Raw genomic sequence first — 11086 nt, forward strand, 5'->3', positions numbered from 1 at the left:
TAGTTTTTATCTTTATTTTATTGACATCTATTTGTGACAGAAAATATGTCAACCCAGATTTTCCATTTTCTGGATGGTCATACGGTGGAGTTATCCTGGGAGATGCACTGGGGGTCCTCTTGAATGTCCCCATGCACTGACACTATGGGAATTGCCTGGGAAGTTTCAACTTCCATTGGGCAATTTTCATGGACAGAAACCCTCCAAAACTTGATTTAAAGTCAGAGACTTCAGGTGGTTCTGATTTTCTTACCAGAATAGTTACACAGGTAAAGTTAGAAGGATTAAAAGTAGTTACCCTTGAATAACTATGCTACTAATCTGCCTGACCTCCCCCACATTGGATCATCTGACTCCCCTCCCGAACCCCTGACTAACCCGTGACCACAGTTCTGAACATCCCAACTACTCTCCCGACACCCCCAGACCATCCTCCTGATCCCTCTGACTACACTCCCAACCCTATATATCCTCCTAACTCCCTGAATGCTTCCCAATGCCACATACCCGCTCTATCACTCTCCTGATCACCTCTCCATCCCTCCAACGTCTCCATCGAATAGCCTGCCCAACAACCCCCCTCCCCCCAAACCCCACGCTGAATCACTCGACTACCCACCTGGCACCCTGCTTTCCCACTGCCCTGCCATTCCCTGACTATCCGTTTAACCCACTGACTGCTCTCCCACCCCCATTGCCAATGACCTCGCCTATTTCCAACTGGATCCCCCAACTACACCCTAGCCCCGGACTTCCCCATTCCTGAATACATCCTAAGCTCCCGATTACACTCCCAACCCTAAAAGATCCCTCTGATAAACCCCACACCTGAGACTACCCACTCAACTACATCCTTGAATACCACCCACCCATCAACTGCCCCCCCCCGACTACTGCATCCCGTCACTCACACCCTCAATATCCCCTGTCTCATCCAACCCCTTCCCCCACTTCTCTCACACTCTCATCTCCTGTCTGAGTTTATCAAAGTGGCTGCCACATTTACACTTACCAAATGTGGTGGCTAATGCCGTTAAAAGGGGGGGTGGCTTGGGTAAGATAATAGGTTGGGGGCAATTGCACAAATTCCAAAAGCAAAGTGGTGATTGGCTCTCCACAAGACGGCGATTGGCTCTCTACAGGAAATTCAGCCCACCACTGCTTGAAAACAAAGCAACTTATTTAGTAATGAAATGGATAAGTTGGAATTTATTTAGCTATCCACTGAGACTTGGAAAATTCCGAAGCAAATTTTGAAAATGGTACAGTTAAGAATATGTTTTTATTGTGTTATGGTAAAGGAATATGGAACAGTTCTAAACTAGAGATAATTAGGAAGCAGGGTGGCACAGTGGTTAACACTGCTGTCTCATGGCGCTGAGGATCCATGTTCAAATCCCGGCTCTGGGTCACTCTCCGTGTGAAGTTTGCACATTCTCCCCGTGTCTGCATGGGTCTCACCCCCACAATCGAAAGATGTGCAGGGTAGGTGCATTGGCCACGCTGAATTGCCCCTTAATTAGAAAAAAATAATTGGGTCCTCTAAATTTATTACATTTTCCCTCCATGATTAATTTGCAGTAAATTCCGAAGAACAATGCAACTATGAAGCGGCACGGTGCCACAGTGGTTAGCACTGCTGCCTCACAGCTGCAGGGACCCAGGTTCAATTCTAACCTTGAATGACTGTCTGTGCAGAGTCTGCGCTTTCTCCCCATATCTGCATGGCTTTCCTCCAGGTGCTCCGGTTTCCTCCCACAGTTCAACAATAATAATAATTATCTTAATTAGTGTCATAGGTATGCTTACATTAACACTGTATTGAAGTTACTGTGAAAAACCCCTAGTCGCCACATTCCGGCGCCTGTTCGGGTACACTGAGGGAGAATTCAGAACGTGCAATTCACCTAACAAGCACGTCTTTCGGGACTTGTGGGAGGAAACCAGAGCACCCGGAGGAAACGTAGAAACGGAGAGGATGTGCAGACTCTGCACAGACAGCAGACAGTGACCCAAGCTAGGAATCAAACCCGGGTACTGATGCTGTGAGGCAACAGTGCTAACCACTGTGCTACCATGCCGCCCCTGCAGATTAAGTGGATTGGCCTTGCTAAATTGCCCCTTAGTGTCAAAAGGTTAGGCAGGGTTCTGGGTTATGGGGATAGGGTGGCGGCATGGGCTTAAGCCGGGTGCTCTTTCCAAGGGCTGGTGAAGACTCGATGGGCCGAATGGCTCCCTTTTGCACTGTAGGGATTCTATGATTCTATGATTGTCTGCTTCGATTTGGGGTCTTAATAGTAACATGTCCATATCATATCTCTTTTTCAGATCGAAGACAAGCTCACTCATACAGAAACTAATTTGCTAGAAATGACCGAGCGGTTAAGGAACCTCACTAATAGAATCAACAACCTTCAGAAGCAAAATGATCTTAATTGGAGGAAGGCCACAGCGTTAGAAACCAGCGCTCTTGTTTCACGGAGTTTGGGTGACGAGGCTGAGCAGGTAGATAATCATTAAATTAAATCGATCACGGAAAAACATTTTAATGGGGTTTCAGTGTTTATTTTATTTCACGTGTTGTTAATTATGTATTAGTTCTACAAAAGCTAAGTTAATAGGAACTTCTTACCTCCCAATTATGCTACAAAACTTGACCCAGGAGTGCACAGGATGAGTATCTGTTGCAAACTGAGAAATGTATTTTTCAGACAGCCTCTTCTCAGCTTTAATTTAATATTTCAACAATGTGGCTACATCCCAAATTATTTGTATATGAATTCTGAAAACTTTCTATTGCTTTTTGAAATGCATTTTGTTTAATGTCATCTGAACAAGTGCATTGTGTGATGCTTTCAGTCCTTCCTGGCCTTTCTTTGATGTGATGTAACTGGTGACAGGTTTCATTTGGAACAAAAAGTCTTAACAATCAACTGAAAAATGAAATGAAAATGAAAATGGCTTATTGTAACAAGTAGGCTTCAAATGAAGTTACTGTGAAAAGCCCCTAGTCGCCACATTCCGGCACCTGTTCAGGGAGGCTGTTATGGGAATCGAACCATGCTGCTGGCCTGCCTTGGTCTGCTTTCAAAACCAACGATTTAGCCCGGTGCTAAACAGCCCCGGTTGCATTTGTTATCGTGTACACATACAAGGTTTCAATTCACACCAGGATAAGGGCATAAGAAGCAGCAGCGGGAGTAGACCATTCGTTCCTTTCAGCTTTCTCTGTGTGCTGATCTGCTGCCTCACTTTCCTGCACTATCCACGGCCCAGTATTTCCTTTTAATCCAAAAACCTATTGACCCCTGTTTTGAATACACTCGACAACTGGGCAACTACAGCTATCTCAGGTAGAGAATTCCAAAGATTCACAACCCTCTAGCTTGCTGAACATTCCCATTGTACAATCACCTCAATTAAGGAAGCAGTCCTGTGAACATTTATTGGAGACAGTGTAAGATAAATATAGCCTTCCTCAGGTAAAGAGGCCTAAACTGTGTACAGTACTCTGGGTGTGGTCTCACCAAAGCCCTACAATCCTACAGAGTTGCATTTGGCCTCTTTACTCTTATTGTCCAATGCCCAGACATTAGGGGCTAACATACCTGAGCAGCATAAAGTGGGAACAGTTGTTCTTGGGGAAATGCACAACTGTAATGTGGGAGTTGTTTAAGGAGCACTTGCTGCGAGTGCTGGATAGTTTTGTCCCACTGAGACGAGGAAGGAATGGTAAGGTGAAGGACCCTTGGATGACAAGAGAAGTGGAGCTTGCTTCTAGTCAAGAGGAAGAAGGAAGCTTATGTAAGGTTGAGGAAGCAAGGATCTGGCAATACTCGAGAAGGTTACAAAGTAGCCAGGAAGGAACTCAGAAATGGACTGAGGAGAGATAGAAGGGGGCATGAAAAAGCCCTGGCGGGAAGGATTAGGGAAGGACAGGGGAGGCCCTAAATGAATATTTTGCTTCAGTATTCACGAGAGAGAGGGACCTTGTTGCTCATGAGAACAGTGTGAACCAGGTTAATAGACTCAAATAGGTTGATATTGAGAAGGAGAATGTGCTGGAAATTTTGAAAAGCATCAGGATAGATAAGTCCCCTGGGCTTGACGGGATATACCCAAGGTTACTACGGGAAGTGAGGGAGGAGATTGCTGCGCCGTTGGCGATGATCTTTGCGTCCTCACTCTCCACTGGAGTAGTATTGGATGATTGGAGGGAGGCGAATGTTGTTGCACTGTTCAAGAAAAGAAACAGGGAAATCCCTGGGAATTACAGACCAGTCAGTCTTACGTCTGTGGTGAGCAAAATATTGAAAAGGATTCTGAGAGATAGGATTTATGATTATTTAGAAAAACATAATTTGATTAAAGATAGTAACCTGGCTTTGTGAGGGGCAGGTCATGCCTCACAAGCCTCATTGAATTCTTTGAGGATGTGACGAGACACATTGATGAAGGTCGGGCAGTGGAAGTGGTGTTTATGGATTTCAGTAAAGCATTTGATAAGGTTCCCCATGGTAGGCTCATTCAGAGAGTTAGGGGGCATGGGATACAGGGAAATTTGGTAGTCTGGATACAGAATTGGCTGGCCAAAGGAAGACAGCGAGTGGTAATGGATGGAAAGTATTCCGCCTGGAGGTCGTTGACCAGTGGTGTCCCGTAGGGATCTGTTCTGGGACCTCTGCTCTTGGGGTTTTTATAAATGACTTGGATGAGGAAGTGGAAGGGTGGGTTAGTAAGTTTGCCGATGGCATGAAGGTTAGTGGAGTTGTAGATACTGTATAGGGCTGTTGCAGGTTACAACAGGACATTGACAGGATGCAAAGCTGGGCTGAGAAGTGGCAGATGGAGTTCAACCTAGATAAATGTGAAGTGATTCATTTTGGAAGGTCAAATTTGAATGCTGAATACAGGGTTAAACGCAGGATTCTTGGAAGTGTGGAGGAACAGAGGGGTCTTGGGGTGTACGTACATACATCCCTCAAAGGTGCCACCCAGGTTGATAGGGTTGTTAAGAAGGCGTATGGTGTGTTGGCTTTCATTAACAGGGGGATTGAGTTTAAGAGCCGCGAGGTTTTGCTGCAGCTTTATAAAACCCTGGTTAGACCACACTTGGAACATTGTGTCCAGTTCTGGTCGCCTCATTATAGGAAGGATGTGGATGCTTTGGAGAGGGTGCAGAGGAGATTTACCAGGATGCTGCCTGGACTGGAGGGCATGTCTTATGAAGAAAGGTTTAGGGAGATAGGGCTTTTCTCACTGGAGCGAAGAAGGCAGAGAGGTGACTTGATAGAGGTGTACAAGGTGATGAGAGGCATGGACAGAGTGGATAGCCAGAGACTTTTCCCCAGGGTGGAAATGGCTGTCACGAGGGGACATAAATTTAAGGTGATTGGAGGAAGGTATAGGGGAGATGTCAGAGGCAGGTTCTTTACACAGAGAGTGGTGGGTGTGTGGAATGCACTGCCAGCAGAGGTGGTGGAGTCAGAGTCATTAGGGACATTTAAGCGACTCTTGGACAGGCACATGGACAGCAGTAAATTGAAGGGGTGTAGGTTAGGTTGATCTTAGATTAGGATAAATGGTCAGCACAACATCGAGGGACGAAGGGCCTGTACTGTGCTGTACTGTTCTATGTTCTATACCATTTGCTTCCGAATTGCTTGATGTTGCCTGCATGTTAACTCTCTGTAATTCATGTACAAAGGTAGCCAAGTTGCTCTAAATATCAACATTTTCCAGTCCCTCATCTTTTAAAACTATTCTGCTTTTTCCTGCCAAAATGATTAACTTGGCATTTCTTTGCATTATATTACACTTAACCAATGTCTTTTAAAAAGCATTTAGACAGTTATTAAGGGTACGTTGGGTATAGAGGGATATGGGCCAAATGGGGGCAATTGGGGCTAGCTTAGTGGTAAAAACTGGGCAGCTTGGACAAGTTGAGCCTGTATCCATGCTGTAAACCTCTATGACTCTATATCCCATTGCAGTCTCTGTGCATCCTCCCCACAGCTTGTCTAGCTCCAACTAGCTTTGTATCCTCAGTAAATGTGGATCTCAATTATGCTCAGTGGATCTATTATACTCAGCTGGGATTTATAAAGCAAGATTTTAATGCATTCAAAACACTTCAATTGCACAGAGTTAAAATTGGGGCCCATATGAACTCTATTGAAATATCATTTTAAATAGTTTCAAAGGTACATTTAATTTCTGAAAGTGTGCAGAAATCTAGGGTGAGATTTTTCATCTGGATATAGCACTTGGGGAGAATGGGATCAAAGGCTATGGGGAGAAAGCAGGATTAGGCTTTTGAGTTGGATGATCAGCAGTGATCGTGATGAATGGTGGAGCAGGCTTGAAGGGCCAAAAGGCCTCCTCCTGCTCTATCTTCTATGTATCTATATATCCCTGCCCGCCAAAGGAATTGTAACGGGCGGGATGGAAAATGTGACGGACCAGCAAAATATGCGTTGACTTTGAGGGGGCCGCAGGACTGAAAAATCGCACCCCTCTTCATTCCAAGAATGATTAACTCCATGAAAACTACAAAGCTGAATATCAAATGATTTGATGCCTATCAATTTTTGCTTCATTAGGTTATTTTTTAAAGCTTCACAACCTTTCAGAACTGCGATACAGAGGGAAAAGCAATTGCCCAGTTGGATTGATGAACCCCCGTATGCAATATATGTCTGTATGTTTGTAAAGTTCAAGGGGGAATAGCTTGAATTAATTTTTTTCATCTTGCTCAGAATCTGAAACAACTTATTTCATTGCACGGAAAACTACAAAATAATGTTCCGGAATCACTGCCAAAAGACCTGATTGATCGGGTAAATCACATTAGATTTGAGGCTGATCATTACTTTAAAGACGTTCAACAGAGGGTGCAGGAAATTGGAAGTAAGTTATTGGAAATTATTTACTTTGAAGTCAAATGTATTTTGTGTAAAGATCAGTTTGTAATGTTGAAGAATTATGGACAAATGTTTTTGATGTTGCTGATCATTCAATTCCAATTTAGAAAGAAACAGCTCATTAGGAACATCAAAACTGGCAGGGGAGGTCCACACGTGTTCCACACAAACATCATTACACAAAATATCGTAGTGAAGTTCCATTTGTTGGATGTGAGTTTGGAGGTGGAAAGGACATTTGATCAGCGGGAAGATGCAGGGTGGGTATTCTGCCACATCCACATCTCCACCTGATTAGGTCCAGCGTGGGAATATTCATGGATAGCCATCGCTCTCGGACACTAAATAAGGCTTTTAGGTGGGCAATTGGCCCTATCCTGCCACCATCAGTATTCAACAAATGGTAGGCAAGGGAGTCGCCATTTGGGAACACTGAGAAGCAAACCCTGTTGACTTTGCTTGCAACCTCCCAGAGTGCGGTACATGGACACCCTGTGCCCAATAAAAGGACCTCACATGAGGAACAGGAAGGCCACTGAGAGCCACACCCCTATCCTTTCATCTGCCACCTCAGCTAGCACACCTCTACCTTTCTTTTGCTTCCCCCAAGCTGGCAACCTCCTCCTCATGATCTCCATCTCACCCTCATTTACCTCTAGCCTGGGTTTCTCAGTGAGCCTCAGCCTCTCCCTGGGTGCATTACCAATATTAGCCACTGCTCCCAGGGGCACCTATGTCAGTAGGGAAATTACTGGAGAGAATTCTTCGAGGCAGGATCTACTCCCATTTGGAAGCAAGTGGTCATATTAGCGAGAGGCAGCACGGTTTTGTGAAGAGGAGGTCGTGTCTCACTAACTTGATAGAGTTTTTCAAGGAGGTCACAAAGATGATTGATGCAGGCAGGGCAGTGGATGTTGTCTATATGGACTTCAGTAAGGCCCTTGACAAGGTCCCTCATGGCAGACTGGTACAAAAGGTGAAGTCACACGGGACCAGAGGTGAGCTGGCAAGATGGATACAGACCTGGCTAGGTCATAGAACATACCTCTTCATTCACCTGAGGAAGGAGCAGTGCTCCAAAAACTAGTGTTTGAAACAAACCTGTGCACTTTAACCTGGTGTTGTAAGACTTCTTACTGTGCTCACCCCAGTCCAACGCTGGCATCGCCACATCATAGGTCATAGAAGGCAGAGAGTAGCAATGGAAGGGTGCTTTTCTAATTGGAGGGCTGTGACCAGTGGTGTTCCGCAGGGATCAGTGCAGGGACCTTTGCTGTTCGTAGTATATATAAATGATTTTGAGGATACTGTAACTGGTCTGATTGGTAAGTTTGCGGATGACACAAAGGTTGGTGGAATTGCGGATAGCGATGAGGACTGTCAGAGCATACAGAAGGATTTAGATCGCTTGGAAACTTGGGCGGCAAGATGGCAGATGGAGTTTAATCCAGACAAATGTGAGGTAATGCATTTTGGAAGGTCTGAATCAGGTGGGGAATATACAGTGAATGGTAGAACCCTCAAGAGTATTGACAGCCAGAGAGATCTTGATCCACAGGGCACTGAAAGGGGCAACACAGGTGGAGAAGGTAGTCAAGAAGGCATACGACATGCTTGCCTTCATTGGCCGGGCATTGTGTATAAAAATTGGCAAGTCATGTTGCAGCTGTATCGAACCTTATTTAGGCCAATTTTTTACACAAAGGGTAGTGGGTGCCTGGAACTCACTGCCGGAGGAGGTAGTGGAAACAGGGACAATAGTGATGTTTAAGGAGCATCTTGACAAATACATGACTAGGATGGGAATCGAGGGATACGGACCCCGGAAGTGTAGAATATTTTAGTTTAGTCGGGCAGCATGGTCAGCGCAGGCTTGGAGGGCCAAAGGGCCTGTTCCTGTGCTGTACTTTTCTTTGTTCTTTGTTGGCATTGTATATCTATCAAACCCTGATTTTCTGGCAGCTGGGGGTGTGGTGGTGGTGGGGGGTGGGGGGGGGGGGGAATTTCTTGCCCGGGGGTCCTAAATCTCAGGGAAAGGCTGACACTGAGCACTTATGTGGCTGATGGACATGGATGCATTGTGGGAATCCTCCCAGTTTACCCAACAGCGGGCAAGATTCCCATTGCCAAAATTGAATTCAATCCAATTGGTTAGAGCTTTGGAATAAGCTTTGGAAAGAAGCAAAGAGTCAAAGTATTTGAAATTTGACACAGATCAGTTAGGACTGATCCACGGCCATTTAATGCTCCATTCAAGCTTCCAGTCGGAGTTGAGGTGGCAAAATGCTGAAGCCACTGGATAGGTTACCCAGAGACACTGGCTAATGCTCCGGGGACTGATGTTTCAGTCCCATCACAGCAGCTGGTGGAATCTAAATGAGTTAATAAATCTGCAATATAAAGTGATCATGTCAATTATCATCGATTGTTGTAAAAATCCCATCTGGTTCAACTTCAGGTGGCGCTCGTGAGTGGAGCGGTCACTAAAGAGGGAGGCTCCCGGCCATGGAGATTTTCTCTGAGTTTTCGGTGTTTTGGGTTTTTTTACGACCTTTTTTCGGTCTTTGGGGCTTGAAGGACAGGTGCCTAACCAGTTTAAAACCGGTGCTAAATCCAATGAGAGTGCGGGGTAGCCGGAGCGAAGGCATCGAGCCCGGTGTGCGGGGCGATTGGAGTGGCGGGGACAGAGTCTGACACACACGAGGCATTCGAGGTGGCGGGACTGAGGGCAGAGTGTGAAGCAACCGGAGCAGCGGGGGAGTCGGAGCGAGGGGGCTGGGTCCAGAGCATGGGGCAGTCGGAGCGGGGGGGCTGCATCCGGAGCACGGGGCAGTCGGAGCGGGGGGGGCTGGATCAGGAGCACGGGCAGTCGTCGGGGCGGGGGCTCGGTCTGGAGCACGGGGCAGCCGGAGCGGGGGGGGGCTGGATCCGGAGCATGGGGCAGTCAGAGTGGCTTGAGTCACTGTCTGTGTGGAGTCCGCACGTTCTTTCCGGAGCACCCGGAGGAAACTCACGCAGACACGGGGAGAACATGCCAACTCCGCACAGACAGTGAACCAAGCTGGGAATCAAACCTGTGTAACTGGCACTGTGAAGCAACTGTGCTAACCACTGTATTACCGTGCAAATATGTAAATTAATCTACTATTTTAGTCAACATTCCCTTTTGGTGAATTTTTGAACCACCACATTACAACAGAGCGGCGGATTTGGCCTAGAAGGGGTGGTCTTTCGAAGGGTGGGTGCAGACTCGATGGGCTGAATGGCCTCCTTCTGTACTGTAGAGATTCTATGATTTTCTGATTCTATGAATACCTGATGGATTGAACCCAAAATATAACCCTGACATTTTACTTGTTTTTATTTTAGAAATTGAACAAGACCTTGCAAAAGGAAATAAGCAACTGGAGATGAAATTTTCTCAACTGGATAATTATCAGGATCAAGTCACTAAGATCAAGGAATTCATTGAATCACAAGCACAATACTATGATCAATGTGCACCATAACTATTCCTGGGTATTGTGTGAGATTTAGAAAGGTTACTTCCTTGATGGTCATCATTATGTTTGAATATTATTGGGCCATTAAATATGAGATTCAAGCGGAATGAGAGATTCAGCCCCACTTGGAAACAATTTTGTCCTCAACTATGAATAAGAAATACCCTGATGAACATTTTTACTCTCACTTGCACATTTCCACCTTTTCATGCTAATGAGTCAAATTTTAGCGACCAAAAAAACTTATGTTTACCACGCTGCAAAATAAGAATCTTTATTTTCAAATGTTAGATATTTCATAAATTGTCTAAAACACAATGTTTTATTGAGTTGTTGTAATTCAATAAATGATAACTTATCACAAGTCTTTGGTATACAATCTGGGATTCAGAATTATTTGCAAAAAGTGTCAAACAATTCTTGCGACGCTTGACGAAAGAGAGCTGTCTTGCTGCCACTAGGTGGCGAGCCCATAGGGTCGCAACATCTGCGTACGTAGTGCGCGCCGCAAAATATTTGCACATTTTAGGAGGCAATAAGTAGCTTAAAATGGCATCCTTCAATCTAATTTTTAGGGTTAGGGTTAGGGGTTAGGGCTAGGGTTAGGGTTAGTGTTACGGGTTTGTAAAAAGTGTCAAAAAGTTAGGGTTAGAGTTAGGG

General features: G+C 45.4%; 1 protein-coding gene across 2 annotated transcripts in view; it reads left to right on the forward strand.

Moving 5' to 3' along the window:
• The window catches only part of LOC140393615 (laminin subunit beta-3-like), a 118580-nt gene extending 107790 nt beyond the window's left edge, over nucleotides 1-10790 (forward strand). For both annotated transcript variants that reach the window (XM_072479885.1, XM_072479886.1), the window contains exons 20-22: nucleotides 2329-2505; nucleotides 6759-6909; nucleotides 10293-10790. In XM_072479885.1, the coding sequence (XP_072335986.1) occupies nucleotides 2329-2505; nucleotides 6759-6909; nucleotides 10293-10432 (468 nt within the window). In that variant the 3' untranslated portion in view covers nucleotides 10433-10790. The remainder of the gene's footprint in view (nucleotides 1-2328; nucleotides 2506-6758; nucleotides 6910-10292) is intronic.
• The last annotated feature ends 296 nt before the right edge of the window (nucleotides 10791-11086 follow it).

Source organism: Scyliorhinus torazame, chromosome 17, assembly GCF_047496885.1.
Source record: "Scyliorhinus torazame isolate Kashiwa2021f chromosome 17, sScyTor2.1, whole genome shotgun sequence".
NCBI classification, from domain to species: Eukaryota; Metazoa; Chordata; class Chondrichthyes; order Carcharhiniformes; family Scyliorhinidae; genus Scyliorhinus; species Scyliorhinus torazame.